General features: G+C 44.2%; 1 protein-coding gene across 1 annotated transcript; it reads right to left on the reverse strand.

The window, feature by feature from the left end:
* Window positions 1-4,505: 4,505 nt before the first annotated feature.
* LSM11 (LSM11, U7 small nuclear RNA associated) lies at window positions 4,506-21,495 on the reverse strand. Its single transcript, XM_055285458.2, has 4 exons — window positions 20,992-21,495; window positions 13,679-13,818; window positions 11,111-11,194; window positions 4,506-10,392 (listed from the first exon to the last, which is right to left on the reverse strand). Exons 1-4 carry the CDS (start codon window positions 21,437-21,439, stop codon window positions 9,982-9,984), a joined length of 1,083 nt encoding a protein of 360 aa, XP_055141433.1. The 5' UTR covers window positions 21,440-21,495; the 3' UTR covers window positions 4,506-9,981.
* Window positions 21,496-21,652: the final 157 nt, after the last annotated feature.

Genomic DNA, 21,652 nt, shown 5'->3' on the forward strand with positions numbered 1-21,652 from the left:
TTTGTGATAGTGATGATAGCTACACTGAGCCATTCTAGTGACCAGTGCCACATGTGTAAGGCTGCCGCTGCCTGATGCCCCAGGAGCGTGCCTTCCACGTGACACTAATTGGCCCACACAGGAGAGAAACCATGACCTTGTCCTCATTAGCCACATGCTCAGACCAGCTGAGCTAGCTCACTCTGGGTCACTGGGGTCCCATGTAGGAAATTACCATTCCAGTGCCCTGTGGCCCCCTCGTAACCCCAACTAATGAATGTCCCGTGGAGCCTAATGTCGTTCCTGGGGGAACACAAAGCTCTCCCAGCAGTGGAGAAGCTGATAACATTCTGAAGTTTTAACCCGGGGAAAGCCAATTGAGGAAGCATGGAGAACTCAGGAAGCCTAGAAGCAATCTTTCGAACACCTGCGTGCTGGGAAAAAAGGAGGAAAACATCCAACTCTGTCCATCTGTTTGCCGGGTCTGGTCTCAGGACACAGAATGGAAGCACAGGGAAGTTAAGAAAGCCATTGAGCATGGCACAGCATGTTCATCAAGCATAAATGATATTAGGGGATTGCTGTATGGCCTAAGCACTTTACACCAGCAAACCTATGAAGCAGGTGGTATTATCCCTATATGAGGGATCAGGAGTTTCCTGAGGTAATAAGAGAAGGAGCTGGGGATCCTCCCAGGATTGCCATCCTATGGAAATTAATACAAGTTGAAGGGCAATTTTACAAGCTGGACGGACAGCTTGCCAAATGCCTCCTTTAGCTCTAAGGAGAAAGATACAGTCCTTCAAGTAATAATTTTTTTTCTCTAGCTTTAGGCACTTCCATAGTTTAGCTGTGAGAAGAGTTTCTTTAATTAGACGATTTTGTAGTCAAGGCTGGGACAAAGCATCCTTCCCAAGTGTTGGGCAAGATTGGAAAGGGATAGTGAACTTTCTCAAGGCATACTGAAGAGCTGGGGAGACCACCAGTCACTCCATCTTCTTTTCAACAAGACTATGGGATCAATACCCCTTCCAGGACCAAACTAACTAGTGGGCAAAGGCCTCCTAGCACTCACTTGGCAGCCACTCTTCCTAGAGCCACAGCTGGCCTGCTGGCCCTGGGGGTGCCCCCCTCCCTGGTTCTCTCTAGAAGCCAGGAAGCCCCGGGTGCATGTGCCCACTCCTAGCCAAAAAGCAGCGTGAATTAGAAGGGACTAGACACTTGTAGTAAACCACCACACTGCATTTTATTTTACTTTCCAAGACGGAGTCTTGCTCTGTCGCCCAGGCTGGAGTGCAGTGGGATGATCTCGGCTCACTGCAACCTCTGCCTCCCAGGTTCAAGCAATTCTCCTGCCTCAGCCTCTCGAGTAGCCGGGATTACAGGCATGCACCACCACACCTGGCTATTTTTTGTTTGTTTGTTTTAGTAGAGACGGGGTTTCACCATGTTGGCCAGGCTGGTCTTGAACTCCTAACTTTGTCATCTGCCCGCCTTGGCCTCTCAAAGTGCTGGGATTATAGGTGTGAGCCACTGCGCCCAGTCATGCTGCATTTTAATTCAGCTTCCTGATTTCTGATTAGTTTAGGGAGATGGCTCGGCTTACTCTCAAATTTTTCTGGTTAATGTCTGAGAAACTTAACATTTTAAAGATGCAATTTGGGCCGGGCGCGGTGGCTCACGCCTGTAATCCCAGCACTTTGGGGGGCCGAGGCAGGCAGATCACGAGGTCAGGAGATCGAGACCATCCTGGCTGACACGGTGAAACCCCGTCTCTACTAAAAATACAAAAAATTAGCCGGGCGAGGTGGCAGGCGCCTGTAGTCCCAGCTACGCGGGAGGCTGAGGCAGGAGAATGGCGTGAACCCCGGGGGGCGGAGCCTGCAGTGAGCCGAGATCGCGCCACTGCACTCCAGCCTGGGTGAAAGAGCGAGACTCCGTCTCAAAAAAAAAAAAAGATGCAATTTGGCTGGCAATAAACTTAAGAGTCAGTGAGACCTAGATAGGCCCCTCAATTCACTATTTATTAGTAGAGAGATTTTAGCAAGTTACATAACCTCTCTGAGCTTTAGTTTCCTCACATATATCAAGGGGATAGAGTCTTCCTCTCATGGTGGTATCTGAACAAGGTAATGCATGTAATATGCTTAATGCAGGGATGAAATGTTATAAACGGACCGTGTCTCTTACTGCATGATCTGTTTTCTGCCTCTTCACACAGCGTGACTAAGTGAAATGTGGTGCAAGTTGCCAAGGATCAAAATGGCTCTTTATTATAACCTCATTTTTAGCTAAACATTTGAAGACCAGTATCTATTATCTCACATACTGTATTCCTCTACACCACAGGAATAAGCTGCTGAAAAATTATGCTTGAGGTAGGGAGAGAAAGGCTTTTTGAAGGTCTTGGCATGATGTGCCAGGAGCCTGACTAGCACTGCCCACCCCCAACTTCTGCCCCCCAGTATCTCGACCTAAAACAGGTTTTCCTTTGTTTATTAGAAAGTTCCCTCTGGCTCAAGAGCATATTTGCTCACGATCTTGGAGTGGAGGTTCAGTTCTGGCCATAGAATCATAAGAGAGCTGCAGCCTTTCTCACAAATGGGCTTTCAGGCAACATTGGGTAGAACTGAATTGTTTCCAAGTTAGACAGTTGCTAAGAAACAAGGGCTTTAAGAGAGGGTTCCCAGGGCAATCCCTTACCAGCAGGTGGGAAGAGGCTGGATGGAGTTGACAGTTTCTGAGATGGAGGCTCAGGATGGAAGAGTAGCAAGAGACCCCTTAAACAGCAGACACTGAGAAATGCCGCTTTGCCACTCTTCCCCAAGCACATTCACTACCTGAACGCCATCAGGCTTCCGGAGCTTCGAATTAGGTAAATTCAATATTGAAAAGAAACGTTTATATTGCCACTTGGGTTGATTATAGCTTGTTTTTCCTTAATTAACTCAGTCCTGACTGGTGAGCATTTAACGATAAATTGTAGCAGTGACTGGAGACCTAGAGACTCGGGTCCTTCTGGGACCTCTAGGTAAGCAGTTTTCTTTAACCCACTGCCACCTAGTGGTAAATGAGCAGACTGAAAAGCTCTTCATCTATAACCAAGGAGAGAACGGTTGGCATTTTTTTCTGCTTGCCACTCCTATCATCTTGGAAGCATAGGGAGAGTGATCGATGTGTCTCTTTCCACTGGCCTCCACTCCCTGCCAACATTTAACTGTCACTGTACATTTACAGTGTCAAGCTAGCTGACTCTTTTGCCATTATTTTGATTAATGAGGACATTCTCATTTAATCAGAAGTATCTGAGATTCAAAACAAACAGGCAAGGACCAGACATAGAGCACACGGGTCTTGCCTCCCTTTCCACTGCAGCAGTTAGAAACTTCCTGTGTGTCAGCTGGGCTCAAGTTAATGGATCCTTTAAAGTGAGAAACTGGGTCTTGACAGTTAACTTGAGGTTTCCCCCTCTAAGAATAAATGTGACTTTTCTTGTCTACCTTACCAGGTGATTCAGTTCTGGAAGCACACAGAAGAGATCAAGTAATCGATGTGGCAGATCTGGGGCAGCTAAGCTTCCTGTGCACGCACAGTGGAAAGCTGGTGGCAAATTTAAATATTTTTGGAAGAATGTGAAGATTGATTTGCCAAATGTGGTAAAACACTCAGAGGGGAGCAGAATGAATGGTGATTTCAGCAGATCATGAACAGAATGGACTAGTGCCAGTGAGCTATTAGGTAGAATAAATTCACAGGGCAATTACCACTGCTTGCAGCTTAGAAGAGATAATTCAGAATGTGGGCCAAGTTCCTTTCCTAAGCATGAACTTCAAGTAAACTTGGAAGAAAAAAGCCACCTCAAGAGTGGTGATTTGTTTATTTTTATTTAACTTATTTTTATTTTTTGAGATGGAGCCTCGCTTTATTGCCCAGGCTGGAGTGCTGTGGTGCGATCTCAGCTCACCGCAACCTTCGCCTCCTGGGTTCAAGTGATTCTCCTGCCTCAGCCTCCCGAGTAGCTGGGACTACAGGTGCCTGCCACCATGCCCAGCTATTTTTGTTTCTTTTTTTTTAGACTGGGTGTTGCTCTGTGGCCCAACCTGGGGTGCAGCGGCATGACCTTAGCTCACTGCAGCCTCTGCCTCCTGGGTTCAGGTGATTCTCCTGCCTCGGCCTCCCGAGCAGCTGGGATTACAGGTGCCCGCCACCACACCTGGCTAATTTTTGTATTTTTAGTAGAGACAGAGTTTCACCATGTTGGCCAGGCTGTTCTCGAACTCCCAATCTCAGGTGATCCACCCGCCTCGGACTCCCAAAGTGCTGGGATTATAGGCGTGATCCACCGCGCCCGGCAAGAGTGGTGATTTAGATATGTGGGCTTTGGTAAAGAAAAGGTACAAGGTTACAATAAGGCAAATGCAGAAGGCTTGAGATGTTCTAACTTTCTAGACAGGTGTCTTCACTTGGTAACAGACTCCCCTGCCTCCTCTCTGCCACCCCCACTAAATCAACAGAGACAAAGCAGCCAGGATATGAATACAGTTTATTACAGTTTTCAGACTCCCATACGACACATATCTAAAGCTGAACATTGCAAACTGACGTTACTAGCAGCAATTCTCCCTAGACAGGAAGGGTTTCAGTTAATTTAGCAATTAGGAGTAAAGACAAACTTACAAGTCATGGTTTTTCTTGTAGCAGCTGGTATATGAGCAGTGAAACTATAGATACGTAGAGTCATTCAGGTTTAGCCTTGTCTAAAAAAAACATTAATAAGTTATGGTGCAGAGGAGTACCCCCAGGGTTGCCAAAGAGAAGGCTGATGTCTTTAGATGTCAGTATGAAACAAGCAAATCACTTTCAAGACATGGCTTACTATTTGCTTTACTGTCAGGACAACGGAAAAAGAAGTGGACAGCTACCCTAGATTCTAGCTCACACATAATTCAGCCAGATAATCATCATTTAAATAATACCCCTTGAAATTTTTCAGACTTTTCACAGCTCTAAAAACACAACATCAGACATAACATCACACATTTGTTCCAAAGGACTAAAAATCAAAAGCAATTGCAAAGTATTGGGAATCACTTTTATGGCTTTCCTAAGGGACAAGTCCCCATCTTTCCAGGGAGTGTTTTTAAAGAAGCACTAACTCTGGTAGGTTATGAAACTATTTTTTATTCTAAATAAATAAAAGACTAACTGAAGGTCTCAGGTGTACTTATTTTTTCCCCCAGATCTTCAAACCATCCAAAACTATTTCTTGACAGAGAGCTTTCATTTGTATTAGAGCAGTGCAAGATAACGTACAAACATTTGAAAAATACTCAAAATACTGAGAGTAAAGGAGTCCCAACCCTTCCTCAGAGCCCAGAAAACTGACAGGAACCCCAAAGGCTTATCTTAAATCCATCAACTCAATTTGCCAGAAAGTGCTGACAGACCACCCACCTTTGCAACACAGGGCCCAGGATTCTTGCATTTACAACCACTAAGAAAAGCCTTCTGGGAGAAGAAAAGCACAGACTGGTGAACATAAGTTACTGAAAAAGGGTTGACTGCATTCTATATCCGGCACAGGAAAAGAAAAACTCAAACAGCTGTGAAACCATTATATTTACACCACGATACTCTTACATGAACCTTGACTTTCCTACAGCAACAGTTTCATTCATAAAAAATACATAAAAGATCGGAAAGCTTTGGGGTAGCACCAGTGACAGCTAGCTGTCATTTACTAGTTTTAATTTTTTCCTAGAGGCAAAATTTAGAGAAAACTTAAAGAAGCAATTTATAGAAATGATTCTATTTCATGATTTTGCCTTTGTCAGCTGCTATGGAAATGGTGCAAGCAGAAATATAAATATCCATTCTGCATCAAGTAAGTTTCTATTTCTTTTTTCTCAAAGGGTAGAAATGGTACATCTCAATTTTTGTAAGGCTTCTGAGGATTAAGGGCAGCTCATCGCTCAGGACTTGACAATCTCTAGAGGAGCTCCTGGACTCTTTTACTACAAGGATGGATGGAGCCACTCCTATCCACAACTCATAGCAAGGATCTCTATGCATCTAGATTTTAATGCCAACGGTTTCTTGGCTTCCTGACTTGATATGCACCATGCACAAAGAGCAAGGTACTGACTGGTCTAAAGCCACTCTCCCCGGACACTGCTAACTCTGGCTAACCATCTCACAGACATCCTGCCTCTGATCATAAGATGGTCCCTGGAAGGAAGCATAAACACTTCCCAAATACTAGAACAGACAGCCCAAAGTGCAAGTTCTACTAATGGGAGAGTAAAAGAATCACCTCTGTGTATAAAGAATGGCACAGGAAATTGTTATGAGTATAAAACCATATCTCCCCTTTCTTAATCACTTGTTATTATCTAACAAAGGTAGATACTTTTGAGAAGACCTCACCAACCACATAAGTATGTCCTGTAAATTGTCTTGAAAACATATTCCCATGTTTAAAAATTATTTTGAATAACCAAAGTTGTATGTTCAAAAATTAAAAACTATTCTTAGCAAGTTTCCCAAGCCCAAATCCCTGGAGAATACTAGAAACCAGTTTTGTTAGTTTCTAGTATTTCAGTATTCAGTATTTCAGCTGCATTGAGTCCCCCTCAGGTGAGCTAGCGCGAGTTCCCACACTCCACCATTACATTCCTCATTTTCTTTCCTTCTCCTGAAAAAGCCTTCAGTTATTTCCATAGCAACTTGCAATAATGTCCTAAATGATCACATTTTTTGAGTAGCACATATATTATTGGGACCTATTTTTTCTTTCTTTTCAACAATATCTTCAATAATAAAGAAAAGGGGGCTGGGCGGGATAGCTCACGCCTGTAATCCCAGCACTTTAGGAGGCCAAGGCAGTTGGATCACCTGAGGTCAGGAGTTCAAGACCAGCCTGGCTAACATGGTAAAACCCCTTCTCTACTAAAAATACAAAAAATGAGGCAGCCACGGTGGCTGACCCAGCTACTCAGGAGGCTGAGGCAGGAGAATCGCTTGAACCTGGGAGGCAGAGGTTGCAGTGAGCTGAGATTGCACCACTGCACTCCAGCCTGGGCAACAAGAGCGAAACTCTGTCTCAAAAAAAAAAAAAAAAAAAAAGAAAGAAACAAAGAAAGAAAAGGGATTAATCTTTAAAAATGAACTTCTGTTAAAAAGTAATTATCATGCTTTATACAAAATAGCACATTTACTAATTTACTAGATAGAATTCATTCCAGAACCACTGTCCAGACCAAACAAACAAATGGGAACATAGAGCACATAAAATAGATCATACACAGTTTAAACATAATTTTCATAGCCAGAATTGTCATGTTGGGCAAAAAATGGTAAATCAATCCTTATATGGCTATATGAAAATTATATGTAAACATAAAAACAGGCATATGTTTAAGTCAGGTTAGATTTAACTAGGCACTGGAATGAATGAAAACTGATTATATTCCTTTGGATTCCAAATTTCTACCTTATTGGGAAAGTAGTGTACATCATTCTAGCTGAGGGATGAGCGGGCAGGCCGATGAGGATAACCACACAGGTATACGCAGTGTTGCCTGATGATTAAACATGACAACTATTTTGGGAACTGAGATTTCAGATACACTATTTAGAATTTAGACTGGCAGCTTCCAAAGATTACTGTTCACTTGAGTTTGTAACCTGGAACCTCTATAAACTTTAGTGCATCTGATCTGGCTCTAGAGTATACTTTACAATGCATTTAAAAATAAAAACAAACAACAAACTTCCACAGATTACCCTTTCGGGATGTGTCATTTTTAGATGCTCATTCTGCATTTGGTGCTACCATATAAACCCCTTGAAAAGTTCAGGGGATTCTTTCTGATAATGATCAGAAAAGGGTGAGGCCTGGGATACAGCGGGAGCAGCAAAAAAAAAAAAAAAAAGTTACTCTCCTCTTACTGAAGATACTCTTCTGAGAACTTCCATTGTCCCTTAGGAGGAAGGAATGGAATATGGAACAGTTCCAGAAGATATCGCTGCCTTCTGAAGATAGTTACAACAGGATCATAACTATGATCCCTAAGATTACTTTTTTTTTTCCCCTTTTTTTGAGACAGAGTCTTGCTCTGTCACCCAGGCTGGAGTGTAGCGGCATGATCTCGGCTCACTGCAAGCTCCGCCTCCTGGGTTCACGCCATTCTCCTGCCTCAGCCTCCCGAGTAGCTGGGACTACAGGCGCCCGCCACCACGCCCGGCTAATTTTTGTATTTTTAGTAGAGACGGGGTTTCACCGTGTTAGCCAGGATGGTCTCGATCTCCTGACCTTGTGATCCACCCGCCTCAGCCTCCCAAAGTGCTGGGATTACAGGCGTGAGCCACCGCGCCTGGCTAAGATTACTTTTTTATGTAGCACCTGCCTTGCTTCTGTGTCTTATAAAGACACAGAATTCTTACAAAGCTATGAAACAGAGTCAGGAAAAATTACTCATGGCACTTAAACATGTTTAGAGACTGTAAAATGCCTTCCTTTATTTTTTTTTCTCAATGCCCCTGTGAGGTAGGTGTCTGTGGGGAAAAAGCTGAGGCACGGAGGGGTTAAGTCTGCTCACCTTTCATTGCATGATGAGCCAGTGGTCCAGCTAGCAGAAGGACCAGGTGTCCCAGCTCCCTAAACTTTATTCACCCTGCTTCTCAGAAGGCTTATTTATGTTACACAATACAGCAGGGAAAAGTTTTCTTTTCATACATTTTAACTAGTTGGCTATTTCTTATTCTCACCTTGAACATAAGTTATCTCAGATAAAACCAAATAAAAACAAAACAAAAAAATCAATATTGCCTAACAGTCTGTGTCAAGATGCAGCCTATTCTGCACTAGTGATTGAAAAAGCACAGAATATGATTCAAGTAGAAGTATTTGTGGGTGCTATGGTGTTCCTGTTACTCAAGCCAGGCAGTGAGTAAAGTGTCCCTTTAAGACACTACTCACTGTACTTTGTAAGAACTTCTTTGGCCTGACACAAGGGAATAAATCTACCACCCGTTTCATGGTGAAACCATATTCTGAAAGATATTCTACACATGCTGGCCCTGCCTGGAAAGGGGACTCTCAGCCGTGTGATGTGTATTACCGAGTTCATGCACAACTCTTTGAAGCTGGACATGAAAGTCACAGTCTCCTGACACAAAGCTCACAGGACAGTTCACACTATGGACAGAGGGGCAATACCACAGGGTACATGCGCTAGCACCATGCCACAGAAGTCAAAGAGAAGGACAAGAAGCCACCACACAAGCATCTTAGAGTCCCATCTGGTATGCCATTTGCAGAGGCTACCTCAGGTAAGGGGAACACTGAAGAGATCCTGTACTCCTTTCCATAAGAAGAAGAAGGATCAAAACAGAGCACTCATTGCTGGCTGCTTTGAGCATACCACCTATCCAAATTTCACCCCTACGTAAGTTGGTAACTTTCCTTGTAGATATTCAAAGATAATACATCACATTTCTTCATCAAGAGAGAATCATGTCAGGCAAAATTCAAAAGTTAGTGACAAGATGTGGATGCAGGGCTCCAAGGCGATTTACACCGCTACTCTTAGAATCGAATTCATGAGTACTCAGGGCACTAGCTTTTAGACATGCAATACTTCTTTTTGAGACTTTTCTTTCCCCTATAGTATCTAAAAAGTAAATTCCACTCATATTGTGACCCCTAAGTCTAATGGAAGATCAGATATTTGGTTTCAGGGTCTGAAGTAAATCACGATACCAAATCAGATGCATGTATCTATGTATGCTTTTTGCCTTGATATTAATGCAAATGCCCACTCTCCAAAGGCCTGTCCTCCCCTTGAGCTCATCTTCCAGGGGGCTGAGCCTGCTCTGTCCTCTGCATATGCAGGACCAGAGGGAATCATTCCAACTCAGAGTTTCACTGGGATACTAGGATACAGCATAGCAGCAATTCATGCACTTTATTTCTAAAAACCAAAGCTCAGGCTGAGCTGGTCACTGTGCAAGATGAACCAGCAGGACATTCTCGCCTCGAATGAAAATCTGATTTATGTGTCGAGTGAATACCTGCTGGTAATCCACTTTGGGCTTTCGCTTTTTCTTACGGGACTGGCCTCTGGAAAGGGTGGTAGCCCTGGAAAAGGTACCTCCCACACTGGAGCCTTCTGTCCGTGTAGTCCTCCCTGACAGCTCTGACCTGGACTCCTCCCTTGCAGAGGCCTGCAGGGAAGAAGGGACAGAGCGGGAACGCTTGTGTGAGCCCCGGTCAGTGTCTCCTCTTCCCCACACTGAAGCCAACTTCCAAGTGGATGTCTGTGAGTATCTAGACAGAGTGGAATCTTCAACTGCAGACTTAGAATCTGCTTCCTTCTTGGAGGAATCTTGAAGTTTCAGCCGATCAAATAGCTATAAAGGAAACAATGATAAATATTAGCCTTCTCTTTAGCCTTCATCACCCTCTTTCAACATACAGAAAAAGACCAAATTCTTTAATTATGTTCTGTGGACTCCTTGCTTTGCAATTTTTTAAAAGTTAGTAATAAATCTCCTTTTTTTTTTTTTTTTTTTGAGACAGAGTCTCACTCTGTCACCCAGGCTGGAGTGCAGTGGCGCGATCTCGGCTCACTGCAACCTCCGCCTCCCAGGTTCCTGCCACCCTGCCCAACTAATTTTTGTATTTTTAGTAGAGACGGGGTTTCACCGTGTTAGCCAGGATGGTCTCGATCTCCTGACCTCATGATTCACCTGCCTTGGCCTCCCAAAGTGCTGGGATTACAGGCATGAGCCACCACGCCTGGCCATAAATTTCCTATTTCTAACTATAATGCAGATAATACATATGTCAAGAGAAAAGGCTTATTTCTGTGGTATAAAGCTGAAAGACTTTCAAGTGTTGTAAGAGACAACTTGCTCCTCAAATAATATGCAGGTTACAAGCAGAGACTCACTTGAGATTCACTGGAAACATGAAAAGAGAAACTAAGGAAGACCTTGGTACAGGCACAGCTGGTTTATAGCAACAGAGATTTCCCTCTAGGAAATCCTAGTCACTGGGCTCAGGGATCTTAATTTCTAAGCTGGAAAGCATGATGGCTACTCAGGAGGTCAGGGGGAAACTGCCTACCCTAGTGAGAGTCAGTGAAGAATCCCGTTCATATGCTTTGCCTAGGACAGGTTTTCGGTAGGTCTCATCCACATCAGTAAGTGCCTAGAGGAACAGCCCAAAAGGAAAAACATTAGACAGAATTAAAAATATTATTTGTATAGCTTTTTCAGGGAAAAAAAAAGGCAGAGTAACATCTATTCAGAGCAGAACTACACTTAACAGGTGACTCAGCTCCTAGGCAGAAGAAAATGGTGACACTTGGTACCTTCTGTATAATATTTTTAAGCTGCTATCACCATATAAGATGGGTTTCACCTATGGATTGTAAGGGCCTTTATGACTGCATGGTAGAAGGTCTTAAATTTCAGTGTGCAAGAATATCTAGGAGGTTTATTAAAATATGAACCCAAAGCTATTCTGCTGGAGGTTCTGTTTTGATAGGTCTGGGATGAAGCCCAGGAACCTTTTGTTTCAACCAGAAGCCCCAGGTGATTCTGATGCAGGATGGCTTTAGATCCCGCTTTGAGGAACATTACTGCTTCTTTACCAGCTTCAGTTTCTATGTCTTATGAAAGCAATTAACAGAGATTAACCAGGGTTACACACAGAATTGCTGGTGAGTTCTCATCACCGAGGGCAACCTCGACAGGACAGCTGTTAGGACCAAATGAGAAGTACAAGACAAATTCCTTTGAAAAGTGTATATCACCCTACAAATAGAAGCTGACAGTACTGTTATAATCACCACTACCATCTAATACATTCTCTTCAATTCTTTCCTTCAAAGGTAAAATGATCATAATAAAACATTTTTCCCTGCATTTTGGAAATGAGAAAACTGAGGCTCAGGGAAATTATCTTGCTTACAGTCACACAGTTACCAAGTGATGACTCTAGGATTCAAATTCCATAATGGTTAAAAACATGGTTTCAGGAGTTAGGCTGAGGAAAAAGTTTGGCACTTCCACTTACTAACAGTGTGATCTGCAACCAATATTCCAATCTCTCTAGAATCAATTTCTTCATTTGTGAAATGGAACAGTAGTAGTACCCACAACTCATTCATTGAGAGAATATATGAAGCCCTCAGTATAGTATTTGACACATAGCAGGTACTCAGTATATGTTAGCAGCTATTGTTCTTATCCAGGAGGATGCGTGGATGGGGATAAAGCACAGGGAAAAGGAAAGTTGGAGACAGAAGACCATATGGAAAAGAAACACCAGAAAGCTCTGGTGGTTCTTTTTTTTTTTTTTGACAGAGTCTTGCTCTGCCACCCAGGCTGGAGTGCAGTGGCGTGATCTCGGCTCACTACAACCTCCGCCTCCTGGCTTAAAGCGATTCTCCTGCCTCAGCCTCCTGAGTAGCTGGGATTACAAGCATGTGCCACCATGCCTGGCTAATTTGTATTTTTAGTAGAGATGGGGTTTCCCTATGTTGGCCAGGCTGTTCTCGAACTCCTGGCCTCAGGTGATCTGCCTGCCTTGGCCTTCCAAAGTGCTGGGATTACAGGCGTGAACCACCGCGTGCAGCCTAGTGGTTCTTTACCTCAAATTATAGTTGTGCTATTACATATCCCTTCTCTCCTACAAATGTCTAGAAAAAGAGACAGTAAGCCTCTAGAAGGCTAGGAAGTGTGGCACATTCCCTCATTATAAAACCACCATGTGGCCGGGCACAGTGGCTCATGCCTGTAATCCCAGCACTTCGGGAGGCTGAGGCAGGCGGATTACCTGAGGTCTGGAGTTCAAGACCAACCTGGCCAACATGGTGAAACCTCGTCTCTACTAAAAATACAAAAATCAGCTGGGCATGGTGGCAGGCGCCTGTAATCCCAGATACTCAGGAGGCGGAGATTGCAGTAAGCTGAGATTGTGCCACTGCACTCCAGCCAGGGCGACAAGAGCAAAACACTGTCTCAAAAAAAAAAAAAAAAAAAAAAAAAAAAAAGACATCATGCAAAATGCTTTGTTTACTGATGTCTGCTTCACCTCTATCCTTATTTACCTTCCCATGTACTGCAGAGTGCAAGTTCCTTTCTGAAACTTTTGCACCTAGCATGGGGTTCAGCCAAAGTGGGAAGTCAATAAATGTTTTCTTAATTAATGAAAGAATGGTTGGTAGAAAATCAACTAAAAATTACTAAACCGATAAAATAATTGGTCCTTAAGGCTGGGTTTCTCAACCCTGGCACTAATGACTTTTCAGATTGGATAATTCTTTGTTGTTGAGGGACTATCTTGTGTGTTGCAGACTGTTTAGCAGCAACCCTAGCCTCTACCTATTAGATGCCAGTAGTAACCCCTCCTACAGTGGTGACAATAAAATGTCCCCAGATGTTGACAAATGTTCCTGGGAGTGAAGAAAGAACAAAATCACCTTGGTTAAGAGCCACTGCCTTAATTAAGGAGAAGGAAGCAATAAAAAGACCTTTTTTTGTTGTTGCCCAAAAGTATGCAAAAATTCTAGTTCTTCTGAGAAGTTATTTTTTGGGTTTTACTTAATGCAGTTACTCAGGTCCTTTAAATATATAGAAGATGTAATCTGTAGGAGGTTCTCCAGCCCCTTGAGAAAGGCTTAATTACCATATTCCAGAACTTGTCAAATGCAACAAGGAAGCCTGTACAAACGCCCCGAAGTCCCTTGAAAGTGCGGATGTGAACATTCACCTTCACCCCCTCACGGATACAGCGATGGAGTTCACCCAGAGGGCTGCCTTCGTGCACTGAAACAAGAGAAGAACAGTCAGGACAGTTTTAACATCTGCCCTCATTCCCAGAATTGAGCCACGACCACCCAACTTCGGCCAGCAACATGAGGCCCATGGTAGAGTGACAATCTCACTATTGGAACAGGGAAGTCCAATGGGCAACATGGCTCATACGGCCAACACACACTGACACGAGACTAGATTCTAACAGAATGTGGATCATCCATATGTACGGATATCAGCCAAATGTTTCACTACCGGTATATCTCTTATTCCATGATGTCACTGATTCTAAGATGCACTATCACTTAACTTTTTGGGTTGGCCGGGTGCGGTGGCTCACGCCTGTAATCCCAGCACTTTGGGACGCTGAGGTGGGTGGATCACCTGAGGTCAGGAGTTCGAGATCAGCCTGGCCAACATGGTGAAACCCCATCTCCACTAAAAATACAAAAATTAGCCAGGCATGGTGGCCCATGCCTGTAATCCCAGCTACTCAGGAGGCTGAGGCAGGAGAATGGCTTGAACCCAGGAAGTGGAAGTTGCAGTGAGCCGAGATCGCATCATTGCACTCCAGCCTGGGCGACACAGCAAGACTCCGTCTTGAGAAACACACACACACACACGCGTGTGCAAACATTAAATGTATATATTAAGAGCAAGATCCTTCTCAATTCTGTGCCTTAAGACAATTCATGAATCGCATATCCAGTTTGAGTCTTCCAAAAAAAAAAAAAAAACCTTGTTTACATGTTCAAAGGAAACAAACTGCACTCTGCCCTTAAACATGTGCAATCCTGTCAGGAAGAAACGCCTTTGACCCCACCAAAGCTACTCCATGCACAAGCTCTCTGGAGTCACTAGTGTTTCTGGGAGGAAAAGCACTGGTTCTGGCGCAAGCCCTGACGGTGTAAAAGGCATCTGCTGAGTATCTGGCTCCTATGACACTACTACTAAGCATCATGTGAAAAGAGCAGGATAATGACTCATGGGAAGAATATAGAGACTATAAATTTCAGCTTTTATTATGAAGGATTCTCTTCTCAGAGTGTGGGAGGAAAGATGAACTTTATTTTTATTATTTCATGTTAGCTCTCACAATATGCTGGCTATGGCATATAAAACCCCCCAAAAGAAAACCATACACATTCTTCTTTTTTTCCTGAGACAGGGTCTCACTGTCACCCAGGCTGGAGTGCAGTGGCACAATCACAGCTCACTGCAGCCTTGACCTCCCCGGCTCAAGCGATTCCCCTAGCTCAGCCTACTGAGTAGCTGGGACTACAGGCACCCACTATGCGCCCCCAATCTCTCTTTCTCGTGCGTACACAGTCTCACTCTTTCCCAAGTTTGCAACGCAAAATTCTGTAGAAAATTTGTTTTTGGTCAGGTCTTAGAAGTCTGGATATATAGAGTATTTGGCATTGACAGTAAATGAATGAAAAATCTCTCCTGCTTTGTTTCTAGTGACATAAAGGAGAACAACAGTCCTGCACTTCAGTTTGGATAACTACATTGGTTCCTCCTGAAGTCACCTTATCCCTCTGTCATGGATTGGCTTATAAACGATGGCTGTGATAGATTAATAAAAGATTCTTAGAAGAAAATGACTTAGCAGACTAGCAGGAGAAGTTTATGTCAGCTTAACGGTGTGGGAATAAGTCGGAGTTAGAAGCAACATGAAGCAGTGACTTTGGAAAAGACCATGAAAATTCTGGTCTGACCATCATCATTTACCTCTCTTCTAGCAGTGTTTTAAAGTCCTTTGTACATTTGCTAGCTAAGGGTGTGTGTGTGTGTGTGTGTGTGTGTGTGTGTGTGCGTGCATATGTGTTATAGGCCATATTAAATCAAGCATTGTAAACAACTTTCAGGTCATTATAACTAGTTGTGTGAACCTGATGAATAACTTTTTCTTTAAATTCCAAATTTCCTCACTCATAAAATGGGGTTAGGATAGTTAACTTGTAGATTTATTTCAGGACTAAGTCCCAATAACTCAATTTTTTAGAAACTGATCACATGCCTGCATTATTTCCTTTCCTACACATACATATATACTGCCCCCTGCCCTACAGATGTATGTTTACACAAAGAGTGGGAAGACTATTTTTTTCTAACTTGGAAAAAAACAGGGACATTACTTCTTTCCCACACCTCCAAAACAGAGAGAAAGGGCAAGCAGGTATCTTAGCAACAGTCTCTTATTCTAATTAAATAGATGGCAAATTCAGGTCTTTCAATTGGTCTTTCTCAAATGTGTACCTTTAATTTTTTTCTTCCAAAGATTTAATAAGGTGTAATTCCAGGAAGCATTGCTCTCCTTGTATCTTTGTGTGATCAAAAGTACAACACTAGCACCACCTATCAGGGCAAACCGCCAAGGCAAAAATGAGCTCCCCGTTCTGAATCAGAGTGCACATTCTCTTTCCAGCCGTCTCTGTGGCAAGATCCAAATGGATATGAGTTAGGTTTCTATGACAAAATATGACAAAAAGCATATGCCCTATCTTTGGAGAAAGTTACTCTTTCAATCCCCTTCTCTACTGCCACACCCTTCCAGATCCAGGTCATTTTCAGCTCCACTCTTCCTTCTCCTGCTACATGTAAATTATACCATCATAGCCTGATTTTAAAATAACTGTTCTCAATCATGCCCTTCTTTAAAGACCTAAAATTTACCTCTTACAGGAACTCTTGTTTTCCTTAGAAAGAAATATTTAATAGGAATGTAGGAACAGAAGCCATGTCTGCGTCTCAGGTGGCGGCAAAGCAAGATGGTGGATCCCCGTGCCATGACCCCCAGATGCAGGGCTTATATGCTACAGGGAAAGGGTGATTCAGAAGGGATATGTAGGACAATTGAAGTAACATAATGTCGAGGTTGTTCTCATGTAAGGACAGGAGTTACAGTAAGTACATGCTCCTACACAAGAAACAACAGATAAATTGGAAATCTTAGAGGCCTTCCCAGAACTGGGTTAAATCAGAAGTCAACATGGTGGATTGGCATTCAAGATGGAGTTCTTTCAGCCTCCACAACCACCTATTCAAAGAAGATTTAAGGACAAAACTGTATCTACATATATATCTCCAAATATACAAAGTTATTAGCTCATTAGGGCATAGGCAGCTCCCCAGATTCCATAACCTATTAAGGGCCCAGAGAAATGAAACCACAAACCGTTAACAGTCACCTTATGAGTCTGCAATGGAAAAATATTTTTTCTTTTCTCTGAAAATAGTTTTAGTTGCCATTCTATAGAAGGGTGCCATGACAGATTTAAAGTACAGTGTTTGAATCAGTGACCTGGCAAAGGCATACCAATGTCTTCCCTATTGTGATGCTATGTCAAACTGGCCTAAACACACACAGACACACACACACACACACATACACACACACACACACAGCAGTGTGGTGCAGAACTCATCTGAGACTATTCCTTAGTTGCACTGGAGACAGCTGACTGGAAACAGCTGCAATGAGGTGAGAAAAGTGACAAGGCTGAATTTTAAGCTTGGCCTTTTCTGAAGCCTAAGTGCAGCTGTTCTCGGTTTTATGTAAGTCATACTCATGCCCTTTTGGCAACCTCTGTGTAACAGAGATGCTGTTCAAATTTGAGAGTTCATTTTACTGCTGTATGCAGGGCTCAGATGTTCTTGATTTTGCCTATTTTCTTGCTCTTTATTTGCAGGTAGTGAAGTCAAAGTTATCCAAAGAATATCACTTGATTAAAATGAAAACCTCAAGACACCATATTGTGGGAAATTATTTCAGCAACCAAAGTAAACTACAACAACAGGACTCGAACAAATTTTCAATCATGGTATCATGTCAGAGTTCCAATAAATCAGGTTTGTTTTGAAATCCTTCTCAGCAGGATGTGTGCGAGTAAAAGGACTGTGTAGGCTCCCTGCAGGAGAACCGAATTTGGAACTGGAGACAAGCCATTCACCTAGACAATGGTCTAGGAGCCAAACCCTGCATGTCACATGCATTTTGGATTGACCACATACACTTGTTCACACCGGCACAGGCTGCACACCAACACACCTGTAGCTAAAACAAAGTAATGATAACACTTTTTCTTATAGCTTTATAATGTCAAGACGTGAGCTTGAACACACCAGTTCATTTCACAGTGACAGATATACCTAGAAAAAGCTTGTCTGAAGCATAATTATAAACCAGAACCACTGTGGGCTAGGTATGGTGCTGCGATACTAAGGAGAAATATAGACACTGGAATTATGTGGAAAAGAGGATAATGCTCTTTTGTCTTACCGTCTGTATAGGCATGTCAATATTAAAAAGGAGGAAAAGCAATTACATTCCACTTGCAAGTAGAGCTTGTGTGTGAGTTCTTTGTGGTATCAGTGATGGCTTAGGCTTAATGATTACAAGAAACCTTTCCTCCTATGCTTTTTTTTTTCTTTAGTATTCCCAGTATTGCAACAGCCTCCTATACTTTCATTATTACTTTTTTTTCAGACCTCTTATCACCTCTGTAGACGTCCCTATGATGTCCCTATGATCTCGGCTCACTGCAGCTTCCACCTCCAGGGTTCAAGCGATTCTCATGCCTCATCCTCCTGAACAGCTGGAACTAGAGGCAGATGCTGCCATGCCCCACTAATTTTTGTATTTTTAGTAGAGACAGAGTTTCACCATGTTGGCCAGGCTGGTCTTGAACTCCTGGCCTCAAGTGATCTGCCCACCTCGGCCTCCCAAAGTGCTGGGATTACAGGTGTGAGCCACTGTGCCTGGCTACTTTTAAAATTTTATTACTGCAAGGAAAAGAATAAGACTGCTCCACAAGGGAATTCAAAGGGATTCTATGAGAGAGATACAAAGTGAAATATTTTACAGTTAAAACACCATTATACTTAATTTTGCACTCGTTTTTTCATAAACATTCCACACTGTCCTGTCTGTGAACTTGGATGGGCAACTTGGATCTGAATTGATGAAATACATCATTTTAAAATCAGCAACAAAATGTAGCTCATGTATTCTTCATTATGTTTCACTGATGATATGACCTAACAAAGCTTCTGTTTGCTGTTACAGCCTGATGGAACTTACATTTTATGTAAATATTTTGCAAAGGATTATGCATTCTCAAATGCATAGGCATTTTCCAGAAAGCATTTGTATATGTCCACAAATAGTATTATCTTACTGGTATCTATATTTTGATTTTCCTGAGCAACTGTATCCAATGAGAGTTTAGAGTAGGCATATATTTTTTTAAATTAAAACTGTGGCATACATATAAAGCATACCTAGTTCTTTTTTTTTTCCCCTTCCAACTTTTGTTTTTGAATCAGGAGGTACACGAAAGGTTTGTTGCATGTGTAAATCGTGTGTCACTGGGGTTTGGCGCACAAATTATTTTGTCACCCAGGTAGCGACCATAGTACTTGATAGGTAGTTTTGTGATTCTCACCCTCCTCCACCCTTCACCCTCAAGTAGGAACTCTTTCTTGAATAAATCCAATCCTCACCCATGTTTCTGTTGTTTTCTTGCTTTCTGAAGGTCATCAACTCTGTGTGACGTTAACGCCTTTCTCTCATGTACACCCAACTGTCTGCAGTGCCATGGTGAAAATGTTCAGTATGTAGGGCACATTTTCTGAGATCTTGATTCCAGGGGTATACTTAATCATAAGAAGTTGACAAAGCTGGTCTTCACACACTGTCATACCATTACAGTAAAGTGCTCTATAGGGAAAGCTAAAACCACCCACCACATAGCAATACACAGGAATATTCCTTTCCCTTGACAATCTTGGTAGCAAAGCAATAACTGGTAAAATAGAAATAAATGTTGCAATGAGACTCGGAGTGCATTTCAACTACCTAATGGTGGCAAATTGCATAGGCAAATTAAGGTCCCCCAAACTGCTCTCATTTTGCGAACACGCATACTGTCTTTGTGTTACAGCCGGGCAAGCAGGCCGGGGTAAATCCTAGCTTGGGCAGGGATGCTGTGGCATGGTAAGACATCCAACAAAGGCACACGGAACAGCACACAGCGTTTCAGGATGTTTCTCTCTTAATAAACAAATTTCTAGGAATGAAGCAAAACAGTCCCTTGCTTGGCACACCTCTCCATCCAAAAGACAGTGACTTAATAAGGTAACAATTTAATTATCAGGATACAGATGCTTTGAATGGCTAAGTAGGTCATTGTGTTCACAGGGCAGATGTCAGAACTGCTTGCCAGATGACAAAAGAGATAACCCTAGGCTGTTTTTATTCCATTTATACAAGACCTAACTCATACATTAGAGCCTCTGCTGTTTACAGCTTTAATCTAAGGATCTATTAGGAGGCTCCAAGAAATTCCCTTGTGCCATTTACACCTTTAGAACTTAAAATAACCTGCACATATGGTAATATGAGACTGACAGACACAGTCCTGCACCCAGCCAGGCAGAGTGGCTGTAAAACAGCGTCTGTGTTTTAGTGACATTCTGTGCCTGCTGCATTTCAGCACTTGTGACTTAGTAATGTGAACATATGTGTATCAAGACCCTGCAGCCCTTCTGCTTATCGCACTCGAGAAGGAGCTGTCAATGTACAGGGGTTATGGGATTATGCGCCTGTGCTATCTGAACAGATCTCCCCACACTCCATCCGATCATCCTCAAATCTCACTGACCAAATACTCTCCTTCCCCTAATATTGGCTGTGCTCTCCCCCACGTCTCCCGTTTTCCACCCCACCTTACCTCTCACTGTGGTCTCTAAGACCTCTCATCACCTCTGCAGACGTCCCTATGATGTCCCCCAAACTCTGTAGCCCCCGCCACCTCTCCAGGTCCTCCATCAATCCTGTAGACCCTCTCGGCAGGCTCATCACCTCTGTGACCCATCCATGGGCCCCGATTACCTCTGAAGACCTTTCCCACGGCTTATCACCACTACAGCCTTACCACTCTCCCTCTGTTGCTCCTACAGCCCCCTTCCTTACTCAGGGTGACCCTCCCCACGCCCTCATTACCCACATTACTTAAGCAGATCCACCCCATAGTCAGTGATGATCCCCGCAAATCTTCACCAAGGCGCTCCCACAATACGTGCAGACCGCGCCCGGCCACCGCCGCCCCGCAGACGCCCCCTCGGGCGCCAGCTTCCGGACGGCTGCTGCCCCGCTTCCCGCCCGGCCCGCGGACTCACAGGGCATTCGCGTGAGCACGTTGCGTGGCGCCTTCCTGCTCCGACCCGGACCCCTCCGGCCCGCTCCTGCGGCCCCGTCCCCTTCCTCTTTAGCCACCATGAGACGGCGGAGGCGCTGGATGCGCTCGGGGTCCGGGGCGGGCGCGTCCGGGCGACGGCGAGTCCTGCCCGAGGGCCCGGGCGCGGCGGGAACCCCCGAGCCCGCTGCCGCGCCCCGAGCCCGCCCGCGCCCGCGCCCGCCGCCCCGGACCCCGGTCCTGAGGAAGCTCTCGTACTCCGCCACGTTGTTGAAGCAGGGGGCATTGGGGTAGGGGATGGGAGGCAGGCGGGGCGCGTACAGGGCCAGCAGTGGGTCGAAGCTGTCAGAGCTGACATCCAGCCGCGGGCTGGGCGGGCGCGCGGGGCTCCCGGCGCCAGCCGACCTCGCCCCCCGCTCCCGCTCCTCCATGTTTGAAAGGCCCGCAAGCCGAGGCCGATGGGAAGAAGGAACGGAGCCGCCAGAGGGCGGCACTGCGCAGCCGCGGCGCGGGGTTGCACTGCAACGACGCGACCGCCGGAGGGCAGCACCTGTCCTCGTTCCACCCAGGCCGGGGGGCGTGGTACGCGGCTCCTACCAGCCCGCGCCTCGCACCGCCTCCGCCCATAGCTGACAGGTTAACGC

This window comes from Symphalangus syndactylus, chromosome 7 (assembly GCF_028878055.3).
Source record: "Symphalangus syndactylus isolate Jambi chromosome 7, NHGRI_mSymSyn1-v2.1_pri, whole genome shotgun sequence".
In the NCBI taxonomy this organism is placed as follows: domain Eukaryota; kingdom Metazoa; phylum Chordata; class Mammalia; order Primates; family Hylobatidae; genus Symphalangus; species Symphalangus syndactylus.